Source organism: Anopheles gambiae, chromosome 2 (assembly GCF_943734735.2).
Source record: "Anopheles gambiae chromosome 2, idAnoGambNW_F1_1, whole genome shotgun sequence".
Classification (NCBI taxonomy): Eukaryota; Metazoa; Arthropoda; class Insecta; order Diptera; family Culicidae; genus Anopheles; species Anopheles gambiae.
Window position 1 is genome coordinate 15,743,658 of NC_064601.1, and position 22,841 is coordinate 15,766,498.

At 48.0% G+C, this 22,841-nt stretch overlaps 8 protein-coding genes across 15 annotated transcripts; 5 read left to right on the forward strand and 3 right to left on the reverse strand.

The window, feature by feature from the left end:
- Positions 1-897: 897 nt before the first annotated feature.
- LOC1281383 (ninjurin-2) lies at positions 898-7,228 on the forward strand. 5 transcript variants are annotated; one of them, XM_061646305.1, is made up of 3 exons: positions 898-1,308; positions 4,993-5,169; positions 5,434-5,636. In XM_061646305.1, exons 1-3 carry the CDS (start codon positions 1,249-1,251, stop codon positions 5,617-5,619), a joined length of 423 nt encoding a protein of 140 aa, XP_061502289.1. In that variant the 5' UTR covers positions 898-1,248; the 3' UTR covers positions 5,620-5,636. The 5 variants fall into 5 exon arrangements, with proteins under 5 accessions (XP_061502289.1, XP_061502286.1, XP_061502288.1 ...); XM_061646302.1 differs by lacking the exon at positions 5,434-5,636 and adding an exon at positions 6,200-6,704 and having other exon boundaries at positions 901-1,308; XM_061646304.1 differs by lacking the exon at positions 5,434-5,636 and adding an exon at positions 6,856-7,228 and having other exon boundaries at positions 913-1,308.
- Positions 7,229-7,789: 561 nt separating this feature from the next.
- On the reverse strand, positions 7,790-10,028 carry LOC1281356 (odorant receptor 94a). The gene is made up of 4 exons (XM_320910.5): positions 8,752-10,028; positions 8,538-8,640; positions 8,198-8,458; positions 7,790-8,120 (listed from the first exon to the last, which is right to left on the reverse strand). The coding sequence occupies exons 1-4, from the start codon at positions 9,468-9,470 to the stop codon at positions 8,061-8,063; spliced, it is 1,143 nt and encodes a 380-aa protein (XP_320910.4). The 5' UTR covers positions 9,471-10,028; the 3' UTR covers positions 7,790-8,060.
- Positions 10,029-10,799: 771 nt separating this feature from the next.
- Positions 10,800-12,469, forward strand: LOC1281354 (odorant receptor 94b). Its single transcript, XM_320909.2, has 4 exons — positions 10,800-11,768; positions 11,852-11,954; positions 12,035-12,295; positions 12,379-12,469. Exons 1-4 carry the CDS (start codon positions 11,014-11,016, stop codon positions 12,439-12,441), a joined length of 1,182 nt encoding a protein of 393 aa, XP_320909.2. The 5' UTR covers positions 10,800-11,013; the 3' UTR covers positions 12,442-12,469.
- A 164-nt stretch (positions 12,470-12,633) lies between these two features.
- LOC1281358 (actin-related protein 1) lies at positions 12,634-16,714 on the reverse strand. The gene is made up of 4 exons (XM_320908.5): positions 16,415-16,714; positions 15,604-15,668; positions 14,637-15,510; positions 12,634-14,555 (listed from the first exon to the last, which is right to left on the reverse strand). The coding sequence occupies exons 1-4, from the start codon at positions 16,460-16,462 to the stop codon at positions 14,412-14,414; spliced, it is 1,131 nt and encodes a 376-aa protein (XP_320908.2). The 5' UTR covers positions 16,463-16,714; the 3' UTR covers positions 12,634-14,411.
- Positions 16,715-16,757: 43 nt separating this feature from the next.
- Positions 16,758-19,504, forward strand: LOC1281345 (BRCA1-associated protein). Its single transcript, XM_003435989.2, has 4 exons — positions 16,758-17,305; positions 17,455-17,752; positions 17,868-18,854; positions 18,925-19,504. The coding sequence occupies exons 1-4, from the start codon at positions 17,161-17,163 to the stop codon at positions 19,268-19,270; spliced, it is 1,776 nt and encodes a 591-aa protein (XP_003436037.2). The 5' UTR covers positions 16,758-17,160; the 3' UTR covers positions 19,271-19,504.
- On the reverse strand, positions 19,385-20,604 carry LOC1281347 (deoxyhypusine hydroxylase). Its single transcript, XM_320906.5, has one exon. The coding sequence runs from the start codon at positions 20,483-20,485 to the stop codon at positions 19,574-19,576; it is 912 nt and encodes a 303-aa protein (XP_320906.4). The 5' UTR covers positions 20,486-20,604; the 3' UTR covers positions 19,385-19,573.
- Positions 20,605-20,626: 22 nt separating this feature from the next.
- On the forward strand, positions 20,627-22,841 carry LOC5667642 (tubulin-specific chaperone A). 4 transcript variants are annotated; one of them, XM_061650693.1, is made up of 3 exons: positions 20,627-20,726; positions 21,005-21,259; positions 21,344-22,841. In XM_061650693.1, exons 2-3 carry the CDS (start codon positions 21,051-21,053, stop codon positions 21,477-21,479), a joined length of 345 nt encoding a protein of 114 aa, XP_061506677.1. In that variant the 5' UTR covers positions 20,627-20,726; positions 21,005-21,050; the 3' UTR covers positions 21,480-22,841. The 4 variants fall into 4 exon arrangements, with proteins under 4 accessions (XP_061506677.1, XP_061506679.1, XP_001689303.1 ...); XM_061650695.1 differs by having other exon boundaries at positions 20,644-20,726; positions 20,926-21,259; XM_061650694.1 differs by lacking the exon at positions 20,627-20,726 and adding an exon at positions 20,869-20,912.
- On the forward strand, positions 21,596-22,841 carry LOC5667643 (uncharacterized). Its single transcript, XM_001689250.3, has one exon. The coding sequence runs from the start codon at positions 21,596-21,598 to the stop codon at positions 22,739-22,741; it is 1,146 nt and encodes a 381-aa protein (XP_001689302.2). The 3' UTR covers positions 22,742-22,841.

Genomic DNA, 22,841 nt, shown 5'->3' on the forward strand with positions numbered 1-22,841 from the left:
ACGTATACGCACAGCTTGGTGTTGGACCCTGACCGCTGCCAACCTGATGGAATTGAAAGGTAAAGTGTTTGATTTGAATTTAACTGATTTTTTTGTTGCTGTTCCGTATGGTCACCTTCTAATAGAAAGTTAATAAAGCGTGTAATACTAGAAGATATTAAGCGAATTAAATGTAACGAAAAAGAAGGCGTAGCTAAGTATAAGGAATAATTTTGAAATATTCCAGGAAATTGAGGAAATTGCTGTAAAACTTAAATATTTCAACATGTAACATAATTTATTCAACTACTTTTTGTTACTAGCAAAAACAACCATTTATAGACGAGCGCTTCGTTATGCTGCCGCGGCATCTCATTAGAATAATTAAACTAGCGCATGCAAACTGCGTCCTTTACCAGCGTACGATTTCCTTTTTCCGATAGGGCGATAAACTCGTACGCAAAACACGGCCAAAGGCAGGTAGAAGCAGCACAAAACATCGTCAGTTGCAAATGCACTTTTTCCTTGCCGATTATTTGCCTTCCACCCGCAAAGGAAACCCCCGTTCCGAGCGTTCGCGTAACGACCCACAAACGACACGCAACGTGCGTTCTCGGTCTCTACATGCACTGGCCCGAAGTGCATTGACATGCCCTTTTACCGCGGTCTAATGCCCATACTTGTCCTGCCCCCTCTCATACAGCCGGTGCTGATCTTGAAGGTGTGCGAGTGGTCAGAAAAGGGAATGCACTTGTTTCCTTTGCATCCGTCCAGACACCTTTTAGCCTATCGTTAAGATTATCGTACATATTTGTATGAAGCATGGGCTGCCGGATAGGGTGGTTAACTGCGCCTATTTACAGCCCCTACCGGAAGAGCCACCCAGAGCGCGATGGGGGAGGGCGAGTTTGTGTTTTATTTTGTCTCGTTACCACGCCAACCGAGGAACCGAGCGGTTGGCGTATTGACTAGCGCGAACGGAACGGGCTATCCTTCGGCTATCCTGAAACGGAGCACACGCGCCACAAACTCAACAGCACGCGCGTGTCTCTCGCGGGTTCGTCAGTGTCCGAGCGGAGTGACCCGTAGGGCTCAATAAAAAGCATCCCACCAGTGGGTCGGTGGCTCTAGTTGAGAACAAAGCGTGTAACCTGCTGGAGGTGACGAAGGGCCACGTGTTTTTTTTACGTGGGAATAGTGTTTATTTTTGTTTAGTTTTTGCGAAATTTACCAGTGAGTGTACCAGTGTGTAGGAGAAACGGATCCACCATGGCGATGGCTTCTATTCTTCCCGCATCTTCTGGCGTAGGTGCAGAAAGTGATCGTGTTGTAAGTGTGGTTGGACGCATTAGAAAAAAACTTCCTCTAAAAAAATCAAATATGAATGCACGTATCCAGCGCATATCGACATAACGCAACCTGTGAAAATCAATACCAATTCAACAAGAAAGTTCATGTAATGTTTCTCCACAAAAAAAGGATCTTCTCCACCCATCGGCCCCATTGTGTCCGTTACGGTTATGTGGTCTGCTAGTGAGAAGCAGGCTATGCGAAAATAATGACAGGCTGGGAAATGTAAACACATGCGTGACTCATTATCCTGCCGCGCTTCGGGTTTTGCATCGAGCGAAGCAGGATGAAGGACGATTGTGAATATTAATCGCGGCCGTTCTTCAATCCCCAGCCGCAGTAGTAACACCGTAATCGAATATTGATTTTTTCTACTAAACGATGGTTCCCTGTCTGTTGAAATCAATCCTACGCTCCGCATGCTTGCCCTTCCGGAATCAACTGTTGCGAAAGGTTACATCGTAATGCTTTCTATTGTTTGTACACTTCGGATATGATTTCGTCCTTTTTTACTGAGGGGAAAAAACGAAAACACTACTATCGCTCACGCGGGCAGTTATGGACGCTCGAAAGGCTCCGGCAGGATTAATCACATTGTCACTGAACCGTACGCATGCACGATTAATGTCATCTCGATGTGTGTGCATGTGCGTGTGTTTCTGTGGCCGGATACGTAGGATTGGTTCAACTCACCTGTGGCCACGGGTACACACGAGTGCGTTTGTGGTGTTCCGGCTGACTGGCATAAACCGTAGCACGAAATCTTCTTGTGTTTATAACGTTTCCTACAAGGGCTAAATTGTCCCCGTAGCAGCGTTCAAGCGGGACAACGGGACCCCTCGACCAACGCACAGGATTAATTCACACCGCGCTCTTCCAATGTTACCGCATGTGACAATTTTCTCTCTGTCTTTCTCTCTCTCTCTCTCTCTCTCTCTCTCTCTCTCGCTTTCCCTCTTTTACAAATCAATCGTAGCAACCCTTGGGATTTTGTTGATGTTGCTGCTACTGGCTGTGTGGTATGCACGCATTAATAAACGTTGGGCCAATGTTTAATGTTTGGTCCACTGATTCGCCGACATTGAAAAAGCCGTCAGTGATGCATATCGTGGCTGTTTGAAAAACACATACACTCACACACACACACACACCTCCTTAGCGGCTCTTTAGGACCCTCGTTACCCACTTCCCAGTAGGTCCTTTCCGCTTTTTCCGACACTCCGTAGACAACCTCTCCGGAATTTCCCCGTTTGGGACGGTTAGCGCCTCTGTTTCTTATCGCAACATCTTATGGGCAGAGCCTGCACGGCAATCGCTTGTGGCAAAACACCGTTTCGGCTGGCTCATATTACCTTCGCTCCAGGGGCAAGGGGACAAAGCATCAAAGGTGGGGTGTCACCAACTGCATCCGCACTGCCGGAAGGGTGCGTAACGCACGCACGTCATCTGAAACCACGAAGAAAGGAAGCTGCAAAGGGAGGGCGAGATTTGGGATTTAAACAAAAAAAAAAACTACAAAAGATCGGTGTTTGGATCAAACTTAAGTCCTTAATTTTTGTCACACATTTCGATGAATGGAATCGAGGTGTAAATGCAAAATTACAACTAAAAAAAAGAAGAAAACAAACACACACACAACGGTACTCTTTCGTCCTACGGCTCGGTATTGCCCTTATCGTCCTTTATTGTCCGTGAAAGAGTTCGAGGTGTGAAAGGCTTCACAGCAGCAGCATAACGAGGGGGTTTTTTTAATCCTTAGCCGCCACCAATCTGGAACAAATAGGGAAAAGTCGAAGTTTTCCATCAGAAGCTAAGTGACATAGATAAGTAGGATTAAAAAAGTAGAGGCATCGAGAAAGAGAGATGGGGTTTTAATACGAATCGGAAAGCAAAGCAAAGTTTTTTGGATTTATCCTACAACAGAAGGGGTTAGCGAGCAGAAAGCAAGCATAGAAATAGATTAAATTCCAAACGCACACGAACAGTTTGCAGTGTGTCCCAGGGTGTGCCACTGCTGGGAGGATGTGTGGAATATGCCAATGTATGTCCCTTCAAAACTTTTACATCTATGTTGTTCCAATTCAATCCCCTCGCTTGGTGACACATACACGCGTGAGGAATCTATAATCGAGGTTTTATAATTGCATTATGACAGTGTCGAGAACGGGGAAACAGTTATTACAGGACGATCCCAGGCGTACCCTTTATTGCTAGCAGCAGGAGGAAATCAATCATCAATCCACCCAAAAGCAAGCCTTCGGACCACGCACTGACTACTGAACGCGTGTTCCGGGGGATTGACCTTTTGGGGAGGTAATCGGGATGCAATATAGGAGAAAGAAAAACACGCAACACCTTCAAGTCGTGTGAGCAGTTCGAGAAAGTTTTTATCGAACTTCGCAACGTGATGTGGAAGCATTAGTGATTTATTATTTATCGTTTCGAGAAAGTAATTCCAAGCAAAGTACAATGAAAGTTGGAATAGAGAAACTCAAATTAGGAGCAAGGAATGTTAACTTTATTTTTTTGTTCTTTTTACTTCTCTTTTATCCATGATGTTTTTTTAAAGCTATTACAAAAACTTAAATGTACTGTTTTATCGCAGTACTACACAAAAAAGAACAATTAAATCAAACAAACTTACTAAAATTGTCTAAACAATCCTTTCAAAATATACTTAACATTCTCGATTCAAACTTGATTCTTAAACATTTCAAGTAATGCACTTTATCAGGTCCAGTATCTTTTGACCAAACTTAAACTCTCAATTCCTGAAATTCGTTTTAAATCGTATTTTAAATCGACATTAGTTAAACCGAATGCAATACTTTTCCACTCCAATCCCTTTAGATACGTAGTAGCACATGTGTCCCTGCGTGCCTTGCCACTGTTTAAAACACGCAAAAATCTCTCGCCTCAGCGAAGCTACGGCCAAATCCCCCTTTAGTTCCCGAATGCACGCATCGCATTCTGTAAGGTTACATTAACTACACCCAACGTCATCCAAGACACGGGAACCCTCGGGGGTCTACGTTGTCACCCCAGCGAACCAAACGTAGTCGTTAGCGTGCAATTTTTGCGTTTTACACCACACACATACACACCTCCTCCTTTTAAGTTTCCTTTGCTCTCGGTGTGTGTGTGTGTGTGTGTGTTGTCACCAAAAATCGGAAAGTGACGGTAATCCCTTCAACGTTTACTGTTTTCCCATTCGAGCGAATCGAGGTTGGCCGTGCCCGGTCCCCTCTGCCCGGGAAACGATGCCTGGGTTACTGTTGCTTTTCCCCTTAGTTCACGTTGACGCCATAGCAGGCAGTGCTGTGCTGTAGCCGGGTGCGATACCGCGATAAAGTACTTTTCCACTTTTAATTGGCACCGATCAAACTGGATGGGTGCAAGCGGACTGTTTGCACGGCCCAATGCCGTAATGAAATTAGCATTAAAACAGCCCTATCATACTGGGGAAGGGGTTGGGAAGCGATACTGGGAAACAAATTGGAAGCTCATGAATTCCTAATTTCATTGACTTCCCAAATGTAGTAAACCTTAGGTGGCGTTTCACAAGACAAACATCTACAGAATGTATCAGTTTTATAATTTGCTCTTGCCATATGTGCTTATGCTGCGCTCACTGCTCTCTCTCTCTATCTCTCGCGGATGCAGCTCAAATCCATGGATGCTAATCGGTACGCGACGAAGAAAACCATCGCCCAGGGCATGCTGGACATTGCGCTGCTAACGGCCAACGCATCGCAGCTGAAGTACATCCTGCAGGTGGGCGAAAAGCACGAGTTCTACGGTCTGATGCTGACGCTAATCAGCATCTCGATCATACTGCAGGTGAGTGTACGACAACGGCCCAGCGGGACTCGCCATCGGGGTGGGCGAATAAGGATAATCCTGCCTTTCGATTATCTGCCGCACATCCCGTGGTGTTCCTAGCGCATCCGTTATGTTACTGGTACCGTTGCTAATACCCCATCCGGTCTGCCTAATCCTAATTATCGTTTATTTCCCCGCATCCCGGGCTGTTTGTGATGGTGGTGGTGGTGGTGGTGACGGTGATGCTGATGCCTGTGATCTCTACGTATCAATTGTCCCCAGGTCATCATGGGAGTGTTAAATTTAAGTCTCAGCCTAATGCGCGACTGTCGGCTGCATTTACCCGAGTACCATCGATCGGCCAACGTGATCAATTACATCGTCACCGGTGCTGCGGTACTGGTTGCCATGGTGAACCTAATGATATCCGCCTTCGATCCAAAGATTCTGAAGTATACGCTCGAATAAAATCGTACCATTTCTCATTGGGCGTAGCGTGTATATCCTTATATCCGTGACTTTTTCTTCCCCACCAAGCCGATTATTGGTCAATCGGTCAAGCGTTTGATGTACTGCATATCAAGCAGATTGTGTTCTTCCCTCGAGGGAGATTCCTAATTATCTTGCGTTTGGACAAAGGCCTAACTATCCCTACGTCACAGTGTGACGAACGTGACCATTGCGTAAGATGATTAGAAATTCCATTCAATTGATTTGCTATCGATTTTTCATGGAAATCGTGGTGTTATTTGATACTGTGCTGCTTTGTGTCAGATGCTTTGCTTCGGTAGTATTTGTGTAACACAATAGCGCGTTTTAGGCTACTACAACACGTGCCCGGAAATGTGGAAGATCCGACACCACGTATGCCATTGCCACAACCATCGCACGGCCTCATTTTCACCTCCTTCCCGTCCACCCTAGCAATCATCACCTCCTTTCCCGCAAATAACCCCTAACATCCCATCTCCTTCACCGAAACATGCTTTATGTTCCCCCATCTCTCTCTCTCTCTCTCTGTGTTTGTCATCTCTCTGTATTCCTGCAGATGCTTGTCGGCATACTGTTTGTGGTGATCGGTAGCTTAAACATCAACCGCAAACCGGACCAAACGGCCGCCATCGTACTGAACGATGTTATCCTGGTGCTCATATTTGTCATCTCGCTGATCAATGTCATCATATCCGGGTTCGGTATTGAGTACTCGTCGCAACCACTCCGGTTGCTGGAGCGCGTCGAATCGTCACCATCCGCCACTGCTGCAACACTCACTGCTGCGGCCAAACCCTCGGTGGCTTCATTCTTGTTGAAGTAGCAGCAATCCCTATCCTTTTTTCCCCTCTCCAAACCTGAACACTAATTTGCTGTAACGCCCCTAGCATACTAACTAGCTGCTTTACTAATTGGTTGGTACAGGTTTCGGCTGCAATGCTGGCCGTCATACTAACCCTGGTCAATCTGCACGGCGGTGAGGTACAGCGGAAGGTGGCCAACATACTGAACCACTTCTCGCTCGGGTTCGTCGTGGTGGCCCTGTTTTGCGATGTCATAAAGATGAATTTTGGGCTCGATCCGGCCATTCCGTACATTCACAACTGAAACAACTAACAAATCATGTATAGGAAGTGGGATCTGCAAACGCCATAGCACAATATTTACCAAACCATCTATGCACTTTATGCCCATCTCGTACAACATGCACAGATTGTTCAAGGGATTGCCTGCATCCTGTTGGCCAACTACAACATCAACAAGGAGCACTCGCGTGACACAGCGAACACGGTGCAGAACTTTTCGCTCGGTCTCAACATGGCCACGGTGGTGGTAAACATCATGATCAATAGCATGGAGATAAAGCACATGGACGATGTAGGGCTGGGAATGGGGCTCGAGAGCACTACGAAGGCCTTGTGAACGAGTGGCAATGAGGGTGCCTTAGCAGCGCGTGTGTGGACCCACAGGACACATTAGGTGATCGTGATGTCGTAGTGCAACTGGCGATCGCGCAATCTTCACAATTGATCGTTTTCTTAGGTTAACAACCAGTGAGAAAGAAATGAATAAGAGCGTAATACAGGGTTTATTGTAGCGAATTGTTTGCGTTTTTCTTTGCTTTCTACTAGGTATGTTGTGTAGAAACATTTGAGAACTAATGTATCCCTCAATCAAGTGAACGTGTAAGTACCTTGGCGACGTTGGTTGAAGACTGTTAATCGAACTGAAACAAAGCTAAAGAAGCAACCCCAAAATTCCTCTATTCTGGTGTGAATTCTAACCGTTGAAAACAGCTGACTATAATAGGTTAGATGTGACGTATAATTAAAATCCTCCTCCTATGCATCCCATACTATTTGTAATTAGTAATTATGCAAGGTCCAATCCTGTCTCCCAATTAATTGGATAGTATTTTGGTAAATTTAAATTTTGACATTGGATTTTTTCCAAGGTTAAATGACCGTTTCTCAACATTTATAGGAACTTTTTCACAATTTATTGAGTGCTTCGCAGATTTTCATGCAATGATTCCAATTTTTTGTGAAGGTTATAACTCCTAACCATGCAATATTGAAAACAAACGAGAAAACTCATGAAATAGACAGATAGCAGTCAAATAAATGTAAATAAAAAAAACCAAAACTGCTTCTAGTTGTCGTCATTTTTATTACGACTATCGACAAACATGTTGTACATTTTTCTAACATGACATTGTTATTTGAAACTACAATACACATTGGAGCCCGAAACGGACAACGTTAATGCTGAAACACCGCGGCAGCAAGTGTTCCTAAGTACAATGTGAAAATAATTTTAAATTTCAAAAACACTTACATACATCATCCAACAGTTTCAATCATGGTCAATTTAGAGACAATTGAGTAATAATAAAATCGGCATATTTATACGCACTTTTATACATTTTTTGCTTTACGCTGCAGCACACAGTACACGGAATATGCCATGTTTAAAATCTGCAACGAACATGAATAAAATATGTATTTAGAGTAAGTTGTACCTTCCCTTTTTTGTTCTTCCCCGTTTGCATTACCGTTGTAAATGCGGGCAAGTTAAAGTTGAAGTAACTAAACGCAGCCACTGCGAATGGTTTGTTGGTGCGCACGAGAAACATTTGCACGCTTTTCCTGTTGCTTTGCGGCATGTCGTACCAGCGCGAGGAGTAGATGGCATTCGTAAGGGCGTAGCTTTTGAGTGTTACTTCGTTGCCATAGTAACACGGCAGTCCGATCTGCATCGTCATCGACATCATGTAGAACACGTTCATCAGTTTGCTGAAGTCGTTTAGATTGAGCTACAGATAGACACGTGCGTTACTAATGGCGATTGGCGAATGTTAAGCAATGATAAGGTAAGGTGTTGGATATACGCACCATCGAGGCTACCTGATAAGCCGAAGCGCAGATGACCAGGCCGCTAACACTGAACTGCACAAAATAGGCAGGTGAAAAGAGGTTCTGTACTCGGCACAGCATGCTGCGAATAGAGGAAAGGTAATTAAAAGCAATCCATTCCTAATGCCACGTGGTCCATTGCGTATTGCTCATATGGTGCAACGGCAACGTGGTATTAACCCATCAAACCCACCGATGTATTTTGTTGTAATGCTGCACCAACGGCACAAACGAACGATCGAACTCTTCGGAGTTATTTAAATCGCGAAACCGTTTTCCCAGCAGTTCCAGCTGGATGCCTATCATGTGCATCATATAGCACAGCTGCGTATCGCCGGCCGTGTTGAGCAGCATGTGAAAGTACATCCCGAAGCTCTGGTATGCAAAGATCGTGTAGTACGCCACGTGTGCATCCTCCCCGTACGGGACACCGAAAAACCACGGAAAGAACGGCATCCGATACTCAGCACTAAGCAAATGGCTCCCGGTACCGAATGCGGCCATGTGGCTCACGAAGATGTACGCATAGTACCACCGGTTGAATACGGCCAGCCTTCGTTGCTGCAGCTCCCGTTCCTGCTCGTCACGCGGTTGAAATGACACCCCCAGCGTAGTTTCGTACAGGCTCCAGACGATGTTGAAATGCCGATAAATGGTCAGCGTTTTCAGGATCATGGCCGTTTCGGTCAGAAAGATGTACATGATGAAGAACACCCGCTGCTCGAACGGTTGCGGTACGAACACGTTCAACAGCAGCACAAACAGGTACACCGCCATGATGCAGGAGTAGAACGCGTAGCAGTACACGCGGTACGCGACGGACTTTGGTACCGGTGCGTTAAAAAAGCCGCACACCTTCCAGGCCCACATGCTGAAGCGCATCGGGAAGATGAACCGACCCGGGTCGTACATTGGTAGGTTGCGCTTGAGGCAGGTGTTTCTGGTAGCACTTTTGAACGTGGACTGGTTGACTGATTGGGTCACTGACGATGCGATCAAACGGTCAACGTTGATTGTATGGGGTCAATATAGAAAGCGGCTTCACACAACGCTAATTGCTAAGTTTCGAACAATGGTGTATAATAAGGATTTTTGGTGCATAGTAATTAAACTCTACTTCAACACGCCCATACAGAACAATTTTAACAAAATTGTAGCAATAAAAAAGGGTTTTTTATGATGAACTCAGGACTACTGAACATCTCAGGGGGTGTCTGTTACATAAAATAAAAGGCTTAAAAGACACCATTAGTGCGATATCCATGAGAAACATGAAAATAAAGACAAAATTAAAAGCTGACTGAAATTAAAAGAAGTAGCATTGAATGCTCCCAACATGAGAGGTAAATGTGTTTCTAAATCAAATGTATTTCATGAAGAATGTAATCGCAGAATTGATGATTTGCAGTTCTTATTTTAAAGTTGATCAACAATGGTTGCATGGAAGTTGCGTATTTTATAGATGGCCCATAAGCGTGATGAATGAATGGTATAGTTTGACCTTTAAACGCTCATTTGAGTGGAGTCAGAATATTAAACAGAATCCTTAGAACCTACTTAAAGCAATATTTTCTATATGGTTAGCAGGATAGTCAACACGTCCAGCGTGACGGAGTGATAGGTCCGTCCATTTTCCACAGGGATGTTTTGCCATCAACAGGAACAATAGAAACCTATTTTTTTATTCATTCTTACCTACTACTACAGCAGCGGTCCCGTGGTACAGTCGTCAACTCGAACGACTCAATAACATGCCCGTCATAGGTTCAAGCCTAGAATTGGACCGTGCCCCCGTAGCAAGGATTGACTGAGTGGCAATGAATTAAGTCTCGAAAGCCTGTAGAGAAGAGCCAAATAGAAGAAGTACTACTACAGAAACGAATTTAACATAAATACTAGTATTTGACAGTGCGTAATAGGCATAAGTATAATATTGATATCATTTCAAATATCTGTAAGCCATCAATAGTGGCAGCATATGCAAAGAACATCCAGATAATTCTCCGGGCTGTCCTCCCCGTACCCAACATTGACTGTGACAAAATCAGTCTAATAATCCTGTATAATGGAGGAGATGATCCCATGCCTCACAGGAACATCCCATAGGAACCCAGGGGTTAATGGGAGGTTAAACTCAAGAACGTGCCATTGGGGAACAGACCTTGCACTTGATGTTTTCTTCTACATTGCTGGGCGATTTCATCACTTCTTCGTAAAGCTTAATATAGTTTCCTTCTAGAGTTAATTGAGCCCTGGAAACCAAAAAGGATGTTTGTTTTCGTGTGAGAAATCACTGCCACGCCCTATCATTTAACAGCAATACGTAAACACATGGCATGAACTGCAAAGAATGTCCTTCAAAAGTGAAAAGAAGAAATGCTGGTAACCTTTTAATACAGGCAGCTTTGCAAGCTGAAAGATTAGTTGTACCAGTCAGCCCGGATAGATCAGCACGATGGAGGCCGAAAAGCGGGATACACCTAAGAGCGATGATCCGTACCGCTGGAGCGACTACATTCGCCCCGTCAGGATAACCGTGTGGACGTGGAAAATCTGTGGTCTTTACAATGGGAAGCCACAGACTACACGGTACCGTGTGTACCGTGCCGTGTTCAACATCTTCCTGATGGTAGTGTACCTGTTCACGCTGTCGCTCAACGTGTTCGTGATGCAAACGTTCGAGCAGCTGGTCCTGTACATCATGTACATCGTGTTTACGGAGATTGTCATGGCACTGAAGGCGATCGTCACCTACTACAAGTTCGATCAGCTGTGTGACCTGTACCGCCAGACGCTCGGTAGTGACTTTCAACCGCTCGACGCCGAAGAAGAACAGCTGCACCGCAAGGGAGTCGCAAGTATTAATCGCTATCTGTATCCGTACCTCGTGACGACGAACTTGGCCGTCGCCAGTTCGTGCCTGTACCTGCTGCAAGACGATTACCGGCTGCCCTACTTTCCCTGGATACTGGGCATCGAGTATGGGCCGACGAAGCGTCTTAACTATGGGGTGCTGTTTGCTTACCAGGTGATTGGCATGTATCTGCACATGCTGATCAATGTAGCGATCGACGTGCAGCTGTCCTATCTGCTCGGGATGATCAGCATCCAGCTGGATTTGATTGGCAAACGTTTCCGCTCACTGCACACGTCCGAACAGTTCCGGGAGTCTTTCGTCGGCTTAATGAACCACCATGGAAAAGTGCAACGGTAACTAAGCAACGTCGCGTTGGGTGGTGCTGAGAACGAAGCAGGCGGCATTCACCAATTCACATTGCTTTCATTTCAAACAGGATGACCGCTGAAATCGAGCAGCTCTTCTCGGCGGCATACTTTGCCCAGTTCGGGTCGAGCGGTTTGGTGATTTGTGCGTCCGCATTCAAGACATCTTCAATGGTGAGTTCCGGTGGTCGAAGGTAGCGCCGAACTGTAACTGTCTAAAAGTAAGTACGACATCGACGATATCTTAATTCCAGTTTAACCTGTACGAGCTGACCGCCATCCAGAATCTGCTCTACATGCTGTCGATGATATTTCAAATGTTCTTACCATGTCGCTTCGGCAATGAGGTGACGCGCAAAAGCCACCTACTTCGGACCTCCATCTACAGCTCCCGTTGGTACGAGATGGGATTGCAGGAGCGCAAAACGTTGCGTATGTTGCTGCAGCGCATGAACAAACCGCTCACGCTGAAGGCGTTCTATTTTTTCAACTACAATCTACAGGCGTTTACTACGGTGCATTAACCTAGCGCAGGCAGGTGTTTTAGGTGCGCTTGGAGGCTAATTGCTACCTTTTTCCTTCTTCTTCTTCTTTACAGACACTCAATATGGCCTATTCGTTGTACGCATTGTTGCAACGCAACGCATTGAAGAAAGTTTAATATTAATATTGGTTCTATCAAAGGACATAATGTTTTAGAACAACAACTAATCATAAAACAATGCCAGCATAAGTGTAATGTAACCGCACAATTGATCCGATTACTACGCAAGTAAGCGCAACATACTTTCTCATTTTTTTCTACAGGAAGAGAGCATTTGCCGATGAAACAAAATTAGTTACACCGCGATCGTTGGTTTTTCGTTCGATATATTTCCCTCTCGTACACAATTGCAATTGCTGTTCTTCAGCGTTTCCCTTCGCTTGGTAATCGTTTCAGGAACTTAGCCACTAAAACGATAAGTACACCATCCCTCTTCAACCGCACACGCTCACTTACTGATTCGTTACCCTTCTTCGCTAGCCTGTTTAACGTCTTAATGTTCGATGTACCCGATACGCCTTGCATTGCATTGGTGTACAAATTAATAATACATAATATCTATGCGTACGTTTAAAGAAGGATAAAGATTATTTCCATTGCTGCGCTGCGCTCTGCCATTTGATGTTGATGATCGTTATTTCTTTCCTACTAGGAGACAGACCCACCCCTTGGCGCATTTGTTAGTTGATAGGTTGATGAGTATAAATTACTAAATTATAATTTAATTCGTGTTAATGCGTGTAAGCATGTACAGCGCAAACAAATTGAAAGCGTTGTTTGGCGATTATCATTTATTGCGCCCCAATTGCGCGGTACGATCGCAAGCATTGGTGTGTACATTTGCTTTTGCTTTGCACTGAAAGAAAAGAACGAACGAATTAAAATCAAGGACATGAAACAAATTGCACACGTGGAATGAAGATGATTCTAACCGCACACACGCCCATCTAATGTGAGACAAAACATTTGCCGGAAATGATAATAAAAACCAATTATATGCAGCAAAGCTTTAAATACAACGGCAACGGCACGCAATGCAACCACCGTAGTAAGCTCAAGCGGTGGTGGTGCCGGCGGCCCTGTCTATTGTGCATCGAAATCATGTTACTCCGTTAAATCATACAATGAAATTTTTGTGCAGTTTTGGAAGGAAAATACGCTCTAAATTCATCAAATTAAAACACACACTGAACACATAAATCCAAACAAACAAAAGTTATGAATAAATGGTTTCACTACGTTACAACGAATGGGCCGGAAAAAGTGGATGGAAATTCTTACACATACCACCAAAATTGCGATTGGAAGAGCTCGGCAATAACAACAAAAAAGAGCATTTCACGCATAAGCATCTTAATTACAGTACTTTGCTCGCGCATCACTTGCAGGGAAGCTTCGCAAAAAAACTGATTCGCCCCTACAGTGTCTATTTTGTGTGATAAGAGTTTTCCTGTGCGCGTGTAACGGAAAAAGCGTGCAAATCGTTTCGGTTTCAACTTTCCTCAGCACACATAGACACCGAACACGTTTGCTGAACACGTTACGTCTTCTTATTGCCTCGGAACGGACCATTCCACAATGTAACTTAAATTAGTTTAGATTCTATACGCACACACACACACACTATGTTCTGGCGGATCGTGTTTGCTTATTCTCTCCAAGAAAAAAAAAAAAAGAATGGGACAACCCAAATGCACATGAATAAAACATAAAAAAAATAAAACCGATTTATATAAAGCGTTGCCGAGGAGCGGACGCCACCCAAAAACAGTACGATCACGGGTGAGTAACTTTTGAAACGAAACACAATTCCGGTACGCGGTGTAACCGTTGCTCGACGCTCGATCGAGATGTAAACCTGAGAGGGAGAGAGAGAAGCGTCTCCGGTGGCTGCCCGAAATCATCCTAAAAATGTCCTATTTTCCTCCTCTACCCCTGTCTACACCCGACTATACTTCTTCCCACTTTTTCCCACTTTTCTGCAGACACAGCCAGCAGTACAGGAGGCGCGTGTGCCACCTCCGCAAAAAAATAAGAAACAAAAACTGCTGCAGAATGAATGCTTGCCCCAGGTGCGCGGAAACAGTTTAAAACGTTTTCCGATGGATCGCCCGCTGACCGTCCTCGTCGAACTCTCGCTTCGAGACCCACATCTTTTTGAATGTGTCGAGCGAGGCCAGAATCGATCCACCCATCCAGGTAGAGTAGATACGCTCCTGTGGTGCAGCGATCTGAAACGAAATGACAAGTCCCACAGAAACAGAATTAACACCTGATCAACATAATGCCTGTATCGAGCGTTGGAAACTTACCCTAATTTTCATATCCTTTGCCACGTGCTTTCTGATCTCGGACAGTAACCGATCGCCGAAACCCTTGAACAGGGTCGACCCGCCCGACAGCACAATGTTCTGGTAGAGCATCTTCCGCAAATCCATGTCGGACTTTTGAATCGAGTATATTAGCACCTCGTGGATGCCCTCGCACTCCTCGCCGAGCATGTGCGGGCGGAACAGCACCTCCGGTGCCCGGTAGCACGCCGGTCCAATCTCGAGCACGTTACCATCCGGCAGCACGTACTTCGTCTTCTCCGTATCGACCGTCTCTTCCTTGAGCGGGTTCGTCGCCAGCGAGCAGACCTTCTCCTTGATCGAGCGCACTATCTCAAACTCGGCCGTCGTGCGGAAGCTGAAGCCCTCCTTGCGGATCAGCGTCTTCAGGTAGCGGGTCACGTCCCGCCCCGCAATGTCGACGCGCATGATGCTGTGGGGCATGGCGAAGCCTTCGAATATCGGCACGGCGTGTGTCACACCGTCGCCCGAGTCGAGCACCACGCCGGTAACGCGCCCGGTCGCGTACAGACTCAGCACGGCCTGCATCGACACGAACAGTGCGGGCACGTTGAACGTTTCGAAGAAGATTTCGGCCGCCTTTTCGCGGTTTTTCCGGGGGTTCAGGGGCGCTTCGGTCAGCAGCACCGGATGCTCCTCGGCGAACGTGGACAGCTCATCCTTGCTGTAGATGTACGTCCAGATCTTTTCCATATCGTTCCAGTCGGTCACGATGCCGTGCTCCATCGGGTAGCGGATGCTTAGCAGGCCCCGATAGTCTTCCGCTTTTGGTCCCACGAACATGTCCCCCTCCAGTGCACCGGCCATCACGCGCACGTGCTTCGGCCGGCCCATGCTACAGTGATGAACGGGGGGGAAGGGAAATGTTTTAAGCCACACATGGAAAGGAAAAGTTTCTCCACATCGAAGTCGCCGTTGCGATACTTACTAGTTGGGAAAGCGACATTTTGGTATGTGATCGCCAGCGAAGCCAGCCTTTATCATTCCCGAACCCTGCAGGCGAGACAGAAGGAAAGGAACGAAACGCCATTAGAACAAAGGATTGAACAACACATACGAAAGTTTAGTCTGTACGCAGAAATGTACGCAGAACGGGTTAAACAAATTCGCCGTACATTGGCCACCGCAGTGCCCCCGAACCCCAATTTGACCATATTCGATCGAAACCGGATGGCGCAAGTGGATGAGTTTTACTTGCGCTGCCAGCAGCAGCGTGATTACTATCGGGATCGGACCGACCTGCTGCAGCAGCTGCCAGAATTTCGACGTCCGCTAAAGCGCAGCTTTATGCAGTTGATGAACCCTACCGAACACTATCTCCGGCTGCATCGGTGCTCGACGGGTTACAGCTCGCAAAGACGCTTTTGATATTGCTCCAGCTCCAGCAGTGGACATTGTGCGATCCATCACTCGTGGTGAAATAAAATCTTTATCAGGTCGGCTCGGCTAGAGCCTTTGTAAGACCCGTCGTCGTACAGTGGGAATCCTAATACGGGAAGGGCATTTGCATTCCGGGTGATGTCATTGATGATTCCCGTCCGATGCGTTCACTTCCCATACGTGCGTTGTTCGGAGGAAGAGGGTGATGGATCCATCGGCTACGAAGACAGCTTTTCTTTTCTCTAACGTCACCCTTTCTCCCCGTCGCAGGTGTCTACCACCGTCGCCGCGTTGCACACACCCATCAACCCCGTGCGGGGTAAGTTTACCGATGACCCCGCTTTCTTCCCTCTACTTACGTTGTCGATGACGACCGGTTGATTCACTATCACATCATAAGGCTCCATCGCGCTGAACGGTGGCTGTGTCGGACGATTCGGGCTAGCTAGCAACCGGAAGCGTACGGGAACGTAATGCTAAACCGAGAAAAACGGTATACGAAACGAGAAAATAGATTTTTCCTTCGCTAGATTGCGTTCGCGAAGCAAGGGGTAGCGAGGAAGGACCGTTTTCCGTCGTTTTCTGATGACAGCACACAGCCCACACACCTATACACACACAATGACACACGCACACACGCGCACCTGCACACCTCTATTTTGACAGTCCGGTTTTCGCCCGACGGAGAAAATTCGCCAGTCAATTTACAGTGTACCAAGGTGCGTGGTCATGTCCGAGTATACACACCTTGAGCAACGACTCGACAGCGGACTGTCATGAGCGTCTTTGTTTTGATTCCGCAGATTAGAACCTCCGCAGTGTAGTTTGCATAAAAATTGTATCCCATTCGTCTGGCGACAGGTGAAATAATCGATAGTTGTGTAGATTTTCCCTACCGACCAGCAGAAAGGACGGGATCAGTTGAAATCACAACACATACGCGCGTGTGTGTGTTGCATGTTGTGCAGTGTGCAGCCCAGCCGTTGTGCGCTGTGCGGAACAGAAACGCGTCGACAGCCGTTTGACCTTCTGCCTTCTGCGTTTGTTTTCCTTTCGTCTCTCGCGCTTTCGGTGTAATTAGATTATGACCGTGCGTGCGCCATAAATGTCTGCATTGGTTTCCTTATGTTTGCTGAAGATTGAACTAGTAGCCGACCGAAGCCGCAGCCAGTCGACGGTCATGTTGGGCCCGTCGGAATCCGGATCCGCCTGCGATGACGCAGCAACGGGCGGCAGCATAGTTGGCGATGGTAAGCACGCGTATTTTAATTATAGCCTCGGTTTTGCTTGCACAGCAGTAGTGCGATTAGGGCTGCCAGGGTGCAGTCGTACCACCGAGGGCGGCACCCCCGGTCCGATAGTTCTGAATGTGCATTTCGATTGATTGCATCGCCCTCAGAAGCGGCTGGTGCGGTTTCGAACGAGCATCCTAACAATCCCCGGCTGCAGCGCGAGATGAGAGGGCAACGAAAGCCGAAGAAGATCACCATCGAGAGCTATCGTAATCGGCTGCTGGATGGGGGACCGGCGCCGTCGGACGAGTACCGTGGCATCCTGCCAAAAAGCTCCCGCGAGCAGACACCGATGGACGAGGTGCCGCCACCAGCGACCACAGAGATCCTGGGGGAGATAAATTTCTTTTCCGGCAATCCGTTCGTCGAGGTTACGAAAGGCATCCTTCATCTGTTCAAGCGGAAGTGAGTGTTGCGCGATTGTTACGTAAAATTAAACGACGACACTTTGGCGTCGCGTGTTGAAGAACGGCACATTTACATCTTTATTGGCCACGTGTTTGGTTCTTTTTGTTTGCAGCGAACGAGCGGACATATCGGAGGGTGGCGTTTCGAAGACACTTTGTCTGATTGCAGTGCCGTCATCGCTGAACTGTCACGATATTCTCAACTTCATTGCACCGTGCCAGAAGGAGATACAGCACGTGCGCATCTTGCGCGATGGTTCGCCGAACCAGTTCATGGTGCTGCTCGAGTTCCGCTGCGTCGAGGGTGCGATCGAGTTTTTCAAAACGTTCAACGGCGCACCGTACAACAGCCTGGAGCCGGACACACTGTGCCACGCGGTGTGGGTGTCGAGCGTCGAGTGGGGTCTGGACGATTGCTGCGTGACGCCGCAGGGCCACACCGAGCTACCGTCCTGTCCGGTGTGTCTCGAGCGGATGGACGAAAGCGTCGACGGTGTGCTGACCATCCTGTGCAACCACGTGTTCCATGCCGGGTGTCTGAACAAGTGGGGCGACTCGACCTGCCCGGTGTGCCGCTGCGTGCAGACGCCCGAACTGTCCGAACAGTCCGTGTGCATGGAGTGCGAGGGTACGGAGGCGCTGTGGATTTGCCTGATCTGCGGTCACATCGGGTGCGGCCGGTATCAGGGCGGTCACGCCGCCTCCCACTATCGGACGACAAATCACACGTACGCGCTGCAGCTCGGCACGAACCGGGTGTGGGACTATGCGGGCGATAACTTTGTGCACCGCTTGCTGCAGAGCAAATCGGATGGAAAGCTGGTCGCGACACAATCACCCGGCGGGGACGATGGTGAGGAGAAGATCGACTCGATGCAGCTGGAGTTCACCTACCTGCTGACGTCGCAGCTCGACGCGCAGCGGGATTATTACGAGGAGCGGCTTTCGCGCCTCGAGTCCATCATCTGCGGCGAGCGGCAGAAGCTGCAGGAGGACCACGAGCAGGCGAAACAAAAGACGGCACAGTTGGAGGTGAAGCTGCACGCGCTTACGAAAGAGAAGAACAGTCTGGAACGGAAAGTCTCGCAACTAACGTCAAAGTAAGCGTTGGAATGGAATGGCCACTGTTTGAAGTATTATCCAAGAATTAACCATTCCGTTTTTCCACAGATTAGGCACGGTGCTGGGTGAATTGGCGGAGGAGAAGCAGTTTGGTAAAACGCTGCAAGCAAATCAAGTTACCTGGCAAACCAAATTCACCACTCTGGAGAAGCAGTGCACGGAGAAGGAGCAGGAAATTGTCGAACTCAAGGAGCAGGTGCGCGATCTCATGTTCTACATGGAGGCACAGAACACGATTGCCGGCTCGGAGCTCAAGAGTGAGCTGGTCGACGGGACGGTAGTGCTTCCGGCGGACGCAGTTGCCACCGCCTCATCCATTTCCGCCAGCGGCGCATTTGCCGCCGGTACTAGCGCTGGCGGAGCAAAGGCAAAACGACGCCAACGAAGGAAGTAAAACCGTGTCCCCGTTCTTCGCTTCACTCCAACTAGCTCTGTTTAGCTGCGCACACGTTTTTTCGACGCCGTACCACACGTTTCGATGTACGTTCTAGATGTAAGGGGGATGGAATTTTGGAATTGTGATAAATTTTCATCGTACTTTTATTTCCTTTGCCAAACCTTATCATAAAAAAAAATACAGCAGTAAGATTTGTAGGGAAAGCGCAGATTAACAGCTTTCGGTGTTCAACCTCACCTGTGTTGCCTGTGATTTTGGTTTTCCCCTGGTCTTTATGTACACACTGCACGTGAATCTCGCTCATTGACCATCGTTTACCTTAACCAGCGTGTCGGCGTACTGAAACTCGGGACTGTTCTCGTACTCGCACATATCGAGCGCCACCTCGCAGCTCTCCTTTACCACGCGCTTTTCGTCCTTCAGATACTCGTTCAGCACGCGCGTACACTCGTCCGTCGCAATCGCGCCAAGCGCTTCCGCGCACTCATGCCGTACCATTTCGTTTTCCGCCGGATCGCGCAAGTTTTCCACCAAAAACGGCACACTGCACTCCTCCTGCAGCTGCCCCAGCACGAACGCCACCTCGTGCCGGAACAGTGCACTCTTGCCCTTTAGCCCGCTGGCCAGCGCGAGCGTTGCCTCCTCCGTGCGCAGATTGCGCAGCGCAAACATGGCCCGGTACCGGTTGAACAGCGTGTCCGCCTCGTTCATCAGAATTCGCTGCAGCTCCTCGACGCTCTTGGAAGTGGCCGGCGGCGTTGGGTCGACCGAGGCGTACGGGTTGTCGTCCTTCAGTGCTTCCTTCTGCTTCAACCATCGCACACGCTCCAGTGCAATTTCGCACGTTTCCGCTACCTCCACGACCGGGTCCTTGCTGTAGCTGACCAGCGTGTCCTCGACCGAACTGTCGCCGATCGCGCCCAGTGCTTCGGCCGCCTCGTGGCGAACCATCGCTTCCTGCTGCACATCGGCAAGCACTTTCGTGAGCACGGGAATGGCTCGGAGGTCCTGCATCTGCCCCAGACAGTAGGCCAGCTCGTGCTTGAGCAGGGCCGATTCGTCATCGAAACACCGGCCGATGGACTCGAGCGCACGCTCGCCACCGATGTTGCGCAAAGTGAACAGCGCGCGGAATCGTTCCTTCAGTGGTCGGTCACGGTTGTTTAACACGTCGCCGATGGCGGCCACTTTGCTTTCATCTATTTGGACCATTTTACAGCTGGATTTCTTGTGGTGGATTCCGGTGCTCTCGGGTGCTGGCGGCGTGGAACGATTTCACAACAATACAAACACCATGCGTGTGTTGGTCGATGTTTTGTGGATTTCGGGCGAAACTGTCAATTTGACAGCGCTTTGTTTACATCGTGGGCTGGGCGTTGCGCAAATGGTGAAAAGTCGCGTGGAAGACATTCCGATCTATTGAATTTCTGTGCAAATTATACGATTAGCATTGGTAAATGAAAAATACTTAACTTATAAAAAACATATTTCGACTCTTTTAATATTTCTGACCAATATTGTCGGCACAACTTCATAAACGAAATCGACGCTTTGTTATTTTTTACCATTTTTTCTTTTTTCGCTCGCTTCATGTCATGTTTTTTGTGCATGACGCACGATGACTAATAATTCACCGTTGGTACGGTATCTAGTAAGCCGGCTTTGTTAGTTCAGCACGCTACAAAAGTACTTCTCCCCTTTCCATTCGCTTCGGAAACAATTTCCCTGCAGTTTTCCCCATTTTCTTGTCCCGTGCGGCCATCTCCATTGAGCTGAAATGTCTGATCCTCGCCTGCGCCAGCTAACCATCAAAACAGGTGTTGTGAAGCGTCTGTCCAAGGAAAAGGTCGTGTACGAGAAGGAAGTTGTAACGCAGCAGAACCGCATCGACAAACTGAAAGCATCCGGCTCGGACGACCATGTGCTGCGCAAGCAGGAAGAGGTACTGCAGGAATCCATGATGATGATTCCGGACTGCCAGCGACGGTAAGTAGGGGAGAGAGGCTACGATTCTTCACGCCAGAACTTATATGAAATATGTGTTTTTCTGTTGTTCTGTCGCCCACACAGTTTGGCTAAAGCGCACGAAGAGCTGTCGGAAATGATCAAAAACGAGGAGGAGCTGAAGGAAACGGAACAATATCAAGCGGCCGTGGCTGCGCTGGAAGATGCCAAAGTAAATTTGCCGCAAAAGATCACTGCATAACTGCTTGCCGTGCTGGAGAACTAGTTTTAAGGCTAAATAAGCGAACTACATAACCTTACGAATTCACGCAAAATCTTACCATTGCCTGTTTTTATCTAACACAATTTGAGTGCACCATGGCTGCACGTGCCACGCCGCACCAGACGGACGTATCGAGACCTCCTCCTCAAATAGATGATTCCTTCCCACATCCCACACTGTTGGAACAGTTGCGAGTAGCCGATGAGCACTGTGTGCAACAGTTTCTAGCTTGCGTACCAAGCGCAAATACGCCCCATGAGAGTAAACCCAGTCCCTCGCCCATGCCGGTCAATATTGGCACCTACCGGGAAGAACTACGTGAAGCATTGCGCGTTTTGCAAACTCTGCACCATTCAATGTTGGTTCTGGAGGAGCTAAAAGAGGACGATCCAAACTGGAAGGAAGAAGTCCAGCGTGCGGAACAGCTGAAATCACTTCTTGTGGATTCTCTACTACCACTGGAAGATGCAAATAGAAAGGAACAACTAGCGCACAAGCTTACCATCCGGCAAAAGAAGCGAGCATGGCAAAAACGACGTAACGAGCGCCTCAAAGCGAATCGAACAGCTCAGCAAGCGTTTCGCGTGGAACGCCTTCGGGAAATTGCAACCTGGCAAGCGGACTGGCAGGAACGTCTCAACCAGGAACGCATCGCCCGGGAAGAGCTACAGATGAAAACGCACATCCTAACCGACGTCCGGCGTCGAAAGGCTCGCGCTAAACGAGTGTTGGGTCGGTTCGAAAAATCCCTTCGGCTGCGCCAACAACGCCAGCGCAGCAAACCCACGATCGATCCCGAGCTGGAAGAAAGCTTCCGAAAGCGCATGGACACACTCGTCACCGAGTGGAGCGGCAAGCTGAACGAGTGCGTTAAGGAGGAAAAACGATTAAAGGATGAGCTAACCCGCCAGACCGTCGGTAATGCGGGCCGGCGCCGGGAGAACCGTTGGCGCAAGGTTTTGTTCGGTTCTGCTGCACAAAGTGCGCTACCATCGGGCCGCCGATCTAATAAGGAGGATTTGTGGCAAGAGCTCGTCACGGTACGCCGAGCTTGGGATAAGTTTTGTTTGCCCTTTGAACCGAACAACAGTGCGAACAATGCTGGTGGCAGTGTTGCTCCTTCCACGTGGGTTCTTCCACCGGAGCAGCCACTCCCCGTGTGGGGTGTGTATCGGGATGGGGGGCAGCAAATCAAACATGGGAAAGAGAGCCATCGATACCCAGCCCGCAGCAGTGTTTGAATGTGCACGAGCAGTTTATGGCGATGACGATGTTACATTTATGAGATGAATTATCCAAATGGCTAATAAAACGTAGCTACACATTAACATGACTAACGAA